Source organism: Geotrypetes seraphini, chromosome 13 (assembly GCF_902459505.1).
Source record: "Geotrypetes seraphini chromosome 13, aGeoSer1.1, whole genome shotgun sequence".
NCBI classification, from domain to species: Eukaryota; Metazoa; Chordata; class Amphibia; order Gymnophiona; family Dermophiidae; genus Geotrypetes; species Geotrypetes seraphini.
In genome coordinates, this window is record NC_047096.1 from 81931269 (window position 1) to 81945141 (window position 13873).

Consider the following 13873-nt stretch of genomic DNA (forward strand, 5'->3'; position numbering starts at 1 on the left):
GGTGCCTCTTCTGCTATCTACACCTCTCCTCTAGAACCCCACTACCGGCAGCAATAGGAGTCTCAGGATCGTGACTGGAGTAGCACATCTGCGCATGTGCGGACATCTGAGTGATGACATCACGTCACCATCCGCACACTTTTGGATGCCCTCCAGCCGCGGGCCTGCATTTAGTGTGCCAAGGCTTTAAGAATTTTGCGACACACCGCTTTAGGCTATGAGCAACCCTGAAGTTTGGTGTCACTTTCAGTGTGGCTGTGTTAGGCTGGTGTTTTATGGAAAAAGTAGAATTGCTTACTTCGGCCTAATGCAGACACACTATTCCTCTCTCTGTCCTGCCTTGCAAAGGAGATACAGTATGACTCTAAAGGCAACAAGCTTGATGATGTACCAGATCAATGAGGGTAATGTGGGAAGGCAGCTATTGCATAATGTCACTTTCAATGTGGGTACACTAGACTGAGATCCCCCATTATAGGTAAGTAATTTCTCTCTCTCGCCACCATTGGTGGCCAGGAGCAAAAAAACCACTCCATTTGAAACAAAGTGGGAAATGTAATGACATTTTCCATATTTCATATCATCTTTAAATTAAAACAGGAAAAAAGAGGTGAGATTTTGAGTTTTCCTCTTGTGTCGTTAAAGGTGCACACTACAGGCCCAGCAAAGCACCCAACCCTATCCACCTTATCACCTGATCCTCCCCCTCCCCAATCGTCACTTGATCCCCCTAAGTGTCAATATCACCCCTTTGGTACACTAGACAACGCTCAGAACTATCTTAGTTGTAACACTTTTAACCTATTTACAAAGTCTCTGTTTTCATCAGTTGTTTGTCAATAGATCTCCTGAAAAAGATCCTCCATTTTGGATGGACTTTGATCTGATGGTGGAGATAGCCCAAAAGTCAAACTTCCTGCCCAGAGCCATGGCGGATAAACCAAGTAACTTCAGACCTGTCTCAAATCTCCCATTCATGTCCAAAATCCTGGAAAAGGCAGCACTTGTACAACTATGGGATTTCATAGAAATAAACTATTCCTTCTCTACCTACCAATCAGGTTTTAGGAAATATCACAGCACAGGAACAGTCATATTAGACATCATAAATGACTGCTGGAAATTTCTTGATAAAGGGGACGACATATTACTGATTCTTTTGGACCTAAGCAAATTTAAAAAGTACTCTTGCTTCCATTGGCAACCAGTGCAGCTGTCTGCTGTGTGGATATGTGGGCACTGACACTGAATATCGTTAGAATCGGCACTACTTCTGGCTCCGTCCCCAGACTGCCACAGCACTAACTAGCAGTGTTGAAGCAGTCATATTGGATTTTCAGCAGTACTGTAGGGTAAAATGCTACTGAAAATCCGGGGACAGCCTGCAGACAGGAACCTCTCCTGCCCACCCCCTTTTGAATATCTAAGCCATTATTGATGATATAACTTTTTCTGATGCAGGGCGATTCATGGATTTGTGAACAAACAACAAGCTCACGACTGGCTAGCTAACAAACCAGATGGCACATTTCTTATGCGCTTCAGTGATTCGGAGATCGGAGGTGTAACTGTAGCCTGGAAATTTGACTCGCGTAAGTTCAGTGGCCACGGAAAAAATTTGGCTTCCAGTAAGTTGCACCTTTAGTTTACAAACCTTTTTGTGGTGATGGGTGTTCTTTTTGTTCCTTCCTTATTATGTTCTGTAGTGCAAATTCTTTTCTATTCACTCAGAAGGAAAGTACCCAGCACTGTGTATTGTCCATATCCACTACACACACGAGTGTTTTCAAGTTTGGTTTTAGTTTTCCTGGGAATTTATCAGTGTTGGATACAAGATCAACAACAAAGAATGAGAGGAATAGATGCAAAAAAAAAAAAAAAAGCCAGTTATTTGCGTAAATAATTGAGTTTATGTTGGTGGAGAGCAGTATGAAAATACCACTGAAGCTGTCCACTTGTGCCGATATGAAGAAGGGAAGAGGAGTGGGAAAAGAAGATCAAGAATTAATTTGGGGTGTTTTGGTAATATTGGGTCAATAATCAGCCTGTGGGAGTAAGCAGACTGAACTAACCCCAGATATTCAATGCCAGGTCACATGTGGCTCCCAGAATTCAATATCCAGGTATTGTTCCTTATCTGGAAGTTAACCAGGCACTGGCTGATATTCAGACCCAGAACAGTTAACTTCCCACATAAATTTAGGATTGCTGTCCAAACTTTATGCAATTACTTATTTAGCCAGATAATTATGGACCTCAAATTGCCACTCTAACTCTGTCCCCAGCCCGCCCTAACCAAGCTAGTTAGGGTATGGCCAGTTAATGGTTCCAATCAGTACCACTAACCAGTTATTCAAGTGCTGTTGAATATTGGGTGCCAGCTTGCTCAGCAGAGATTAACCAGGCAGGGAACTTGTCCTTCTTGGTTAAAGTAGCACTGACCCTGTAATAGTCACGTTTGACATATTGTATGCTTTTCCGCAGTTTTCTTATCCATCCTGCACTGGGCGGTGTTCATAATCACTCTGTAATGTTCAGAAATTCTACATAGCAAATAACAGTTCTCTAAGATCTGGATCACATTTGTGAATAGTAAGCACTGTGTTCATGCTTTGCTGTACACTTTTCCCTCTGTATTTGCGACTTTGATTATTCGCAATTTTTAGCGTGCTGGCTCCTCCCCCCAAATTATATCATCCATGGCCAATTTATAGAATTGCCACCAACACCTGTTTGGGTTTTTTTCTGTGCGTATAAGTACAAGTAAAGGGGTGCTAAGATGGCAGGGAATAACCTTGCATACTTGGTTTTGGAAGTACCACCTGGGGGGCGAGATGGTGGGGGAGGAGCAGCTCGGACCTCGGCTCATCTCTGACGGGACCCTCGGTTGTAAGAGCAGCGACTTGGTGGCGTGGGAGGGGTTGGAGCGACGTGACGGGAGTTGGCGGTGTGCTTTTCTCTCTCCTCTGCTAAGTAGACGGGGCCAGGGTTAAGGAGAGACCCAGGCAGGCAGGGGGAGGAGGCAAATAACTTTCTTTTTTAAATTTTTTTATTCATTTTTCATATAACAAGTGTATCATAAAAATTCATACAATTGCATTAAGTATACACTTGATATTTCCATAACTTACTGTAAATACAACATATCATTATATAGTCCTTACTATAATTATAGACATCATATAATTAATAATTATATCAACTTTCTCATATGTTATTTGAGGTGTTATATTCTCTAGGGTTTTTAACAGAAAACCGTGAATGATATATGAGAAAGTTATTTGCGTTTTTTCTGTATTCGCGGGTCAGTTCATCCCCAATCACCGCAAATACGGAGATAGAAGTGTAGTGCATATATATTCACACTAGATTCACTGCTGTTCATGGTCAGGGGCCTTAGTGGCTAGAGCACTCAGCTGACAACCAGAGAAGCCCAATTCAAAATCCAACTGCTGGTTCTTGTGATCTTAGGCAAATCACTTAACCTTCCATTGCTTCAGCTACAAACTTACACTGTAAGTCCTCTGGGGACAGGGAAATACCTATGAGTGTATCATAGTGTATCTGTAATTCTCCTTGCACTACTATTGGAAAGGGGTGAAATGTGTGCATGCAAATAAATAAATCCTACCTGGGAAAGTGGCTCAGTGTATGTGAAAGGAATTATATGTAGGGGTGGATTGGGGAATAAATGTGAACATCAAGAAAATTTTTGCTCACATGTAATCCTGGAATACTTTCCAGATATGAATGGGGTAGGAGGGGAATACTAGAGTGGAAGTGCTGGAGTGTTAAATGGTCTCTATAGCAGGTGGTTTAAGGTAACAATGAGTGAAGGGAGACAGATGGAGAACAACAAACGTCATAGAGAAGGGATAGGAAGAAGAGGGAGCAAGGCACGAAAAAAGCAAGAACAAAAGGAGAGTTATGTGGAGAGGAGGAAAGGGAAGAGTTTGTGACTTGCTGGAAAATTGCATGTTGAAGATCAGGAATGTTACTCTTGTATATTAACCATTGGCTGAAATTTAAATAATGCATTCAACCCACCCCCTTAATGTAAGAACCAAAAAGTGTCCATATATCTCATTTTCAGATGGATCCAAAATAAACAAGAAATTAGTCACAGCTTGTAACTAGTGTTAAACATAACTTTCCAAAGCTTTCTACCAGATCAAATAGAAATGCCACACTTGCTGAAATTCCTGAGTTTGTGCATTCTTTTCTGGTTGCAGGAATCCAGATTAATGCTCAATGGATTTTGTTTTTTGGAGTGATTTTTTTTTTTTTTCTCTCTCTTGACTTAGGTTGTGTGCATAATTTTTAAAAACATTTCCAAGTTGATTTTGTAGCATTTTCAGCAAGCTGGCATCAACATTTTGGAATGACTAGTTACTGTTGAAATGTGATTACACCTGTTTCCAACCCTTAAAAAGTTTGAATGGGCAACAATTTTCGAGTGATTTGGAGGTGATTGTAGCAGCTGAGCAGTATTTCAGTGACTAGACATCAGAGTATTTTTAGAAGGGTTACAAAAACTTAGTGTGTTGAATTTAGGGGTGAATTTGTGGAACAACTTGTAAGTTTCATGGCTCCACATCATTTTCTTCTTGGTTGGACTGGGAATGTTTCAGCACCCCCTCATATTCCACATATTAACAAAGATGGAAAGAAGAGCAAAGGTCAGCCAGCATGGTTACAAAGTAAAATGAAAGAAACTATTAGAGCCAAAAAAATCTTTCAAAGAATGGAAAAAGAAGCTGAATGAAGAAAATAAGAATAGCCTTACTGGGACGATGGTCATGATCAAGATGGCGTCGGGAGCGGACGCCTGAGCGAGCTCTGTGCTCGTTAGTACCTGATTTCGCGTTGGTGTCTCTTCCCCGGTGGCGATATGGGGAAGAGGAAGGGAGTTTCCCGCTTTGTCCCTCCGGCGGCTGAACCCCCTCAACGGCTGATTCAGTCTACTTTAACGAGCGCTTTTGCTCGCATGGGTGAGGCGACCCCAGTTACTTCGGGAGGGAACCCGGATCTTTCGGCGAACCTCAGCGCAGAGAGTCGGACTACTTTGAGTCTGGACCAGAGGCTGGTTCCTCCCCAGCCCGGAAGTGCACAAGTGCAGGGAATGCTTGGAAGCCGACAGCCCCGAGAGGGAGAGAGTGATTCCAGCATCGGAGGGACATCCCTATCAAACCTTTCAGTGGAAGGAGGAGACGGGAACCATCAAGAATCCCCCTGCACTTTGGAAGAAGAGGTGAGAGGTGCCTCGGAAGGGAATACTATCAGTTTTGGGGAGATGAAGAAACCAGATAAGATAGATATGGAGGCGCTATGGCAGGCCATATCAGTCATGGACTCCAATCTCAAATTGACTTTATCTACAATTAAAACAGATTATGGAACTGTTTTCTCCAAGGTGGAACAACAAGGGGTACTTCTTACTTATGTTAATGAAAGGTTGGAGAAACAGGAAAATAATTTGAATGAAGTAAAGAAGGTTCAAGTGGAATTGGTTAAGGAGAGATCTTATGTTTCCCGTAAGATGGAAAATTTCAAAAATCAACTGAGGAAAAATAATTTAAGATTTTTGAACTTTCCAAAGTGTCCTATTATTTCACCAGTTGAGATGGCTAGGAAATATTTCCGAGAGACTTTAGCCATCCCACCAGAAAATCTACCTCCAATTGTTAGAGCTTACTACTTGAATATAAAGACAACACAAGGGGAATCCACACCTATAGAAACCCCAGTGGATAAAGTAGTGGATATGAATTTGTCTTCATTTCTGGAAAATTCCCTTGAGGTTGTCACTCAAAGAACTACCATGTTGTTGACCTTAGCCTTGGAGAGTGACAGGGAATTTATTCTTCGTATGTATTTTCGTCATATAAATGATAAGTTTTGGGGTTCTAATGTTCGAGTTTTTCCAGATTTAGCTGAGAGGACCCAGAGACGTAGGAAGGAGTTCTTGTCCTTGAGGTCAAGAACCCTGGCTCTGGGGGCTACATTTCTTGTTAAATTTCCTGCAAAGTGTTATGTATCTTTTCAAGATAAGAATTTTCTTTTTTTTGAGCCCAAACAACTTTTGGAATTTATTGGATCAAAAGAGAAATTGGTAACCATGCCTAGTAATGTATGACCTGCCAGCTGGCTGTAATTTGGGAATCTAATGCCGTGACCTTGATTAGTTGATTTGTTACTACTGTTTAGATTATTTCCTTTCTTGATCTTTAAATTGTGGACTAAATAAGACATTATGTTTTTCTTTACAAGTTTTGTTGAATATTGTTACTGGATCTTTTGCATTGTATAAAGTAATGCTTGTATTAAAATGGAAAATCTTATAAATATATAAATAATAAAAAAAAAAGAATAGCCTTACTGGGTCAGACCAATGGTCCATCAAGCCCAGTAGCCTGTTCTCACAGTGGCCAATCCAGGTCACTAGTACCTGGCCAAAACCTAAGGAGTAACAATATTCCATGCTACCGATCCAGGGCAAGCAGTGGCTTCCTCATAGGCAGAATCCTGGACTGTCCTGCCGAAGGAGATTTGTAGGGCAGCTTCATGACCCACTTCCCATACTTTCACAAAGTTTTACAGAGTGGATGTGTCAGCACAATGGACACCATATTTGGGTCCTCGGTGCTAACAGCAGGCTCATCTACCCTGCCCTAGACTTAGGGGACAGCTTTAGTACATTTCACTGGTCAAGATTCTGGTCTCTTTTATACTGCAAAGGATAATTATTTTTCCAGTATAAAGAGACGCGAGTCTTGACGGCCCACCCTGTCAGATTGTTATTTAGCCTGCTTTTGTCTCAGACATTTATGTGTGTCTCCAGATATGGTGGTCTGTGAGCTAACACGAGAATATGAAAATGATTACTGTTCTTTGGTTCAACAAGTACAAAAGACTAACAGTTAGCTCTTATAGACAGACCTTAAGGGGAGACTGTAGGAGTTACATAAATGTTAGTGCTGGTTGCAATCAGGTAGGTGGCTTGTTTGGTTTCACCACCTTGTTTAGGCTACATGTCCAATTATGTGATTAAATGTTATTGTTGCAGAACAGAAAAGACTTGATTTGTTGGGGGCGTTCCCTGTGTCCTCCTTGTTATTTACATTACATTACATTAGTGATTTCTATTCCGCCTGTGCCTTGCAGTTCTTCTTCTTAAGGTTATCCATTGCTTTGGTATGAACTGATTTGCTGAGGCACTGCCCCAGTGACACAAGGAGGTGGAATTGAAAAATATAGATGATGCCTTCTGCAATCCTCATGGGTGAAAGGAAAAAACACACTGGTCAAGACTTGTGTCTCTTTATACTGGAAAGAAGATTATCCTATGTAGAACCTAATCTTCCTTTGTGTAACGTAGACTCCTAAGCTTCTGAGACCAACATATACTATATTCCAATAACACTATATAAGACACTTCCCACTACTCTTTCTATAACAGAATGAAATGCACTCTCCTATAAATATGGGCATGATTTCCACACCATTTTCAGTTTAAGATTAGAACTGCCATGAAACCTGGGAAATCTAAGCACATCCCAACCCATCCTCTTTCAGCACTACTCACAGCGCTTTAACCAAATTTACTTTAGGTAAGACTTCATTACCAACCACAACTTGCAGTTATAGTGGTGGCCAGTGACTGCAAAACAAGAATAGCCAATTTGGAGACATTCCAGATTATACAACTGGACAACCATGCTCTGTTTTTACACACATAGTTTGATCCCCTGACACATGTAATAACTGCATGTCATCAGCATAAGCATAAAAAAAACACAACTCCTTACCAAAATCCTAAAGGAGATACTGTATATGGATGTTAAACAATAACAGGGAAAAGGAGAGAACTTTGTGGGATTCCCCAACTCAATATCTCTCCAGACCACATCATTTTTCTTGTTAGTCCAGTCTGTTCCCAATCTTCCTTCAAAGAGGAAACCAAGATGTCTTTATTTCTCTACAAGGATCCTAAGCCCCAGAAATGTAGGCCTGTAAAACCTTGGCCTCCATTTCTGGCACCTAGCCTGTGTGTGATTGACATGCGGCCGGTGCCACATCAGATGCCGCTTACAAAATCAGCCCCCAAAAGTGTTTTGCCATTGGTTGTCAAGTAGTTTGTTCCATCATTTGGAGTTTGGAACCTTAATGTTTTCAGCTTCAGAACGGGATTTTGCAATTATGGAATGGAACGTTTAATTATACACTAGTACTTTGGTCGAGTTTTATATAAGTGAAATAAGTGCATTATACTGTAGAAGAACAACATCCTGGCAGAGGGATTGTGGTTTTATCCACTGTCTGGAGCAAGAATAGCTGGGATGACTTGGCTTATTCTTACTTTACAGAACAGGACTGCACACCTCTTGCCCAGAGTTATCTGATTTTGATGCTTCTGTATCAGCCTGAACTCTTCTACAAATGCAAATGAACTGGAACACAGACTTTTGGGGGGACCACATTTTTCACTGTCCTCTTTTTCCTTGCAGCTGACAGGATCCTATGGAACTTGATGCCATTTACAACTAGAGACTTTTCCGTACGATCTCTTGCTGACCGCCTGGGAGACTTGAGCTATCTTATCTATGTGTTCCCAGATAGGCCAAAAGATGAAGTGTACTCCAAATACTACACACCTGTGCTCTGCAATTCCTGTAAGTCTGTGCTTAATGGCATTAAATAACTATGTCCTATATAGCATAGATGATTGATTGCACTTGCCTTAAAATTTGGTTCCCCCAAAAATCTAAATATGTTAGCGTTTTAGCACCAGGAGTTAGGATGAAATTGTAGGGACCTGGGTTCCAACTTGGGTTGTGTGCTCACCAGGTTGATGGGGGCTGGAGGTGTTGCAAAGGTGGCTGTCACAGACACAGTGGGGAAAAGAATCCCAGCCATTGCTTAACAGTCCACTTGCTCCCTAATTCTTCAATATTTTATTTAATTATTTATTTAATTTGTTTTCTATCCCATTTTCCCCAAAAGCTCAGAACGGGTTACAGGTTAAACATACATAATATACAGTTAAGTTACAATTTGCACTGGATTTATCCTAATTTTACACTTACGAGGGATCTAATACCAAACATACATAGTATACAGTTTACAGGTTACAATTTGCCATAGTTCCAGTGCAAGGTTCTTCAATACAAGTTTTGTGCTACTTGACACATACTTGGAATCTAATACCAATATACAGTACTCCCCCGATATTCGTGGGGGTTCCATTCTAGGAACCCCCGCGAATCTTAAAAAAACGCGAATTCGGTTTTTCATGGGGGAGACTAGAGAGGGCAGCGGGAGATGCAATAGAGAACAGCCGGAGCGCCAGTGGGTGCAGGAAATCACTCGCTGTATGCTCTGACTGCCTCTTCCTGCACTAAGTCGGGCCTTACCAATCAGGAGCTGGGGGGAGGGACCCAGCACGAGATCCACCGGGTTTGACACCCCCGAGGTCGGACGGACCCCAAACAGGGCTCACCCAAGCTCAATCCAATACAAAAACGGGGATTAGGATCCCTAAACAAATTCTAACAGCTCTACCAAGGGAGATGGGTACAACTGACTCTCACCTGCTGGAGACTGAAAGAAGACTGATAGGAATAGGGAAAGGTATCTGTTATGTACTATTCCACAGTTTTGTTTCAGTCTCCACCTGCTGGTCATGCCAGGGTTTTCCAGGTTGCCCACTTTTTAGCCGCCTATCTTGGCATGATTCACAGCTTGGTTGCCGCTTTAGATCATCTAACACTATTTTGGGGCTTGGCCATACCTACTTTGGCGTTCTGCAACCTAAAGTGGCTTCCTAGCCGTGATTCCAGCAGCCATTTTAGGCGTCAGTAGGCGCCCTGCCAATGATCAGAAAAGGGTTGAAGCGCCTACCGATGCCTAAATTTAGGCGCTGGTTATAGAATTTTCCCCGTACTATATCTAAGAGGGCAAAGCTCAGTACTTATGGCTATAGCAATGTGGACCTTGTGACAGGAAGGAAAATACCGTTTTAAAGAAAGTTGTATGTCTCACTAGAAAGTATGAGGAGGCTGCTGCAATAAAAAAGCTTGGGCTCCTTTAGATATGTATTGCCAAGATGCTAAAGTGTGATTTGTGAATGAAAATTCAGTTTATTTGTAATATAGGACAGTGTAATGTGTTTGTTTAATCCTGGGTTGTTGTGGGGTTGTATTTGTTTTCTTTGTTAATAAAGAGATTGAACTAAACAAACAAAAAAAAAAGGATAAGGCTAGCAGATAATTCTGTGTCATGTTGGGCAGGCTAACCAGGGAGATGTTCTCAAGCTTGTACTGGAGACAGTGCAAGCAAATCTATTTCAAGTATATTCATTGTGGTTATCCTGAAAACCAGGACCTTTGTAAAAGAGGGCCCTATTGTACCACAGGCCAAGACTGACTGGTAGACAGTGCAGATGCTTAAACTGTTTTCTGGTTTGACGGAAGGGAGGAATACTAGATGTGAGCAAAATAATGTAAACAATCCCCTCATTTCTCCAAGATGGCAGTAGATTGAGGAGCAAAATGACAAGGATAAGGACTTCCCTGATGTGGACTGAGCTAACTGGCTAAGTTGGTTGATCTTTCTCTGTTGTGCAAAAGAGCAGGAAACATAGGCAGTAGAACACCTCAGTGGCTGAGAGGGGGCTAAAGAAGCCAACCTCCACTCCTGCCCATCACACTCTCTAACTGCTAATATAGAGGACAAAAAAATTGGTTGAGTCAACTCCATTTCACTGCCTATGACTCCTCTTCATGAATGCAGCAGTGGAAATCCCTGAACGAATTCAGCCTTTTAATGGCTTGGAATCATCTAACAATAATTTTCAGACTAGCTCAGTGAATTGTAAACTCTGCGGCGCGACAAGATTTCAGGTGTGCCACCAGAGTTTGAAGGACATATCGGTGTCACTTCCAGCATCGGCACCTCTCCTCCTCTTCACACAAACTTCATCTCATTTTCCCTGAGCTCAGGGCCGTGTCTGGAAGGCCTCTGAGCATGCACGGATATTGACATGTTGACATCATGCGCATGCTTGTGACATCGTGTCGACATCCACACATAGTAACATAGTAGATGACAGCAGATAAAGACCCGAATGGTCCATCTAGTTTGACCAACCTGATTCAATCTAAAAATTTGTTGGGTTATTTTTTTTTCCTTTTTCTCCTTAGCTATTTCTGGGCAAGAATTCAAAGCTCTGCCCGGTACTGTTCTTAGGTTCCAACTACTGAAGTCTCACTCCAGTCCACCTACACCCTTTCAGCCACTGAAGCCCTCCCCAGCCCATCCACCACCAAAAGGCCATATACAGACACAGACCGAGCAAGTCTGCCCAGTACTGGCCTTAGTTCTTCAATATTTACTATTATTTTCTGATTCTAGATCCTCTGTGTTCATCCCACGCTTTTTTGAACTCTGTCACCATTTTCCTCTCCACCACCTCTCTCGGGAGCGCATTCCAGGCATCTGTAAAGAACAATTTTCTCTTGAGTCTCCCACCCCTCAGCCTCAAAGTATGCCCTCTGGTTTTACCATTTTTCTTTCTCTTGAATAGACTTTGTTCTACGTTAATACCTTTCAAGTATTTGAACGTCTGAATCATATCCCCCCTGTCCCTCCTTTCCTGTAAGGCAGTGGTTCTCAACCTTCCTAATGCCGCGACCCTTTAATACAGTTCTTCATGTTGTGGTGACCCCAACCATAAAATTATTTTCGTTGCTACTTCATAACTGTAATTTTGCTACTGTTATGAATCGTAATGTAAATATCTGATATGCAGGATGCATTTTCATTGTTACAAATTTAACATAATTAAAGCATAGTGATTAATCACAAAAACAATACATAATTATATATTGTGAAATATTTATTTGTAATTACAAATAAATGTATGTGGGTGTATCTGCATGTGGGCGGACCTATGCAGAGACGGATAGAGGAACGATGTCTCGGGTCCTAAGATCAGGTTCTTCAACCTTTTGACACCCATGGACCGGTGGAAACAAAATAATTATTTTGTGGACCAGCACCGGCCTGTGGACCGGCAGTTGAAGAACACTGGGCTAAGTCGTGCCCATCTCCATTCAATCTACGCCCCAGACCCCACCCCCATAATAGTACTAATTGTAACACCATTTTTTCCATTCATTTTTCATATATATAGACACACAGTATAATTGTACTAACAACACATAATGATTAACCACAAAATTAAAATACATAAAGCACACTGTATGCTTCTCAATATTCATTCCTACCAGAAAACAGATAACTCCATGCAAATGCAGGATCAAAAACTAAAAGTACTAATATTTACAAACAAACCCTAAGATGCAAGACTCTGAATGCAGTACAACCCCAGAGGAAAAGAAACAAATGCATTTCTTCCTCAACAGACAGCAGATGTAAATCAATCGCTAAATTAAAAAATAAAATCATTCCCTCTACCATTGTTGTCTCCCTCCCTCCATGTGCCTTGCCTTCTGGGCCGGTCCACGATGCGATCAACGCCACTTCTTTGGGCCGGCTCCCTGAGTGCTGCATTGCACAAAATTGCACGCGTCCCTCGCCTCATCTGGAAGCCTTCCCTCTGACGTTGCGACGTCAGGGAGAAGGCTTCCCATTCAGGCGCAGGCCATGCATATGAGCCTTTTCCCACAGCTTTGTGCACTGCAGCACTCAGGGAGCCGCGTTGATCGCACCATGGACCGGCGGCTGAAGAACAGTCTTGGGCCTGATAGATGTGCCGGCCCTATGGATGGGCACCGGTCCACGGACCGGCGGTTGAAGAACACTGCCCAAGACCATCGGAAATATGTGTTTTCCGATGGTCATAGTCGACCCCTGTGAAAGGGTCGTTCGACCCCCCCCCCCTCAAAGGGGTCTTGACGCACATGTTGAGTACAGCTGCTCTAAGGTATACATATTCAGAGCTTCCAGTCTCTCCTCATACATCTTTTGTCGCAAACCTCCTATCATTTTCTTTACCCTCCTCTGGACCGCTTCAAGCCTTTTTATGTCCTTCGCCAGATATGGTCTCCAAAACTGAACACAATACTCTTAAGTGGGGCCTCACCAACGACCTGTACAGGGGCATCAACACCTTCATTCTTTCGGAAGTCCTCCAGACACAGCCCAGAGCTCATGGAAAACAAGACGAGGTTTGTGTGAGACAGGGGTGGGGTTGTGAATATGCCACAGAAAAACATTTGCTCCGTTAGTGTGTCGGAGCAAAAAAATGTTTGCGGGACATTGGACTAGCTGCTTGTTTTACCAGAAAAAATAGGGGGTTCCACTCTGTAAAAAGGTTTGGTTGCATTGTAACTTTTGTATTATTTTATAAGCTCCAGCATTCTGTAAAGCCGATGTGTAAAATTAACATTTTACCACCATAGTTTTATTGCAGGAACCTTTTCTCCCTTTGTCTTTTAGGAAATAAAACTCAAAACTTTATTTTTCTTTTAATATTGCTTTTGATTGACCATGAACTGGTTTTGATGTCTTCTGACAGAGCTTACAGTTTGTTTTTTCTGGTATGATTTGTATTCTTTGAGAATGTATGTTTCTGTCTAGTTTTGCATTGTAACTTTCTTTTCTCTTTTTTTTTTTTTTACCAAATTTTTGTAATTTCATAAACCACTAGACTTGCCTTGCATACAGATGGTATAGCAAGCTTCAAGAAACCATAAACGATATTAAATGCACTGGTGATTAGAAAGAAAATGGAAGTGTTTGTTGAAATCTGCCCCCTTACTTCTAGCGCTAGGTATAACTAGTCATGCTTTCAGGGTATCCACAATGAATATGTATGAGAGAAATTTGTATGAATTGGAGATCCACTGCA

At 41.9% G+C, this 13873-nt stretch overlaps 1 protein-coding gene across 4 annotated transcripts in view; it reads left to right on the top strand.

Annotated features, from left to right (window-relative positions):
* Positions 1-13873, top strand: part of LOC117347194 (signal transducer and activator of transcription 5B) — a 163638-nt gene that overhangs the window by 148334 nt on the left and 1431 nt on the right. For 3 of the 4 annotated variants that reach the window (XM_033917775.1, XM_033917777.1, XM_033917776.1), the window contains 2 exons: positions 1462-1628; positions 8508-8672. In XM_033917775.1, coding sequence (XP_033773666.1) covers positions 1462-1628; positions 8508-8672 — 332 coding nt within the window. The remainder of the gene's footprint in view (positions 1-1461; positions 1629-8507; positions 8673-13873) is intronic. The other variant, XM_033917778.1, reaches the window with a different exon arrangement.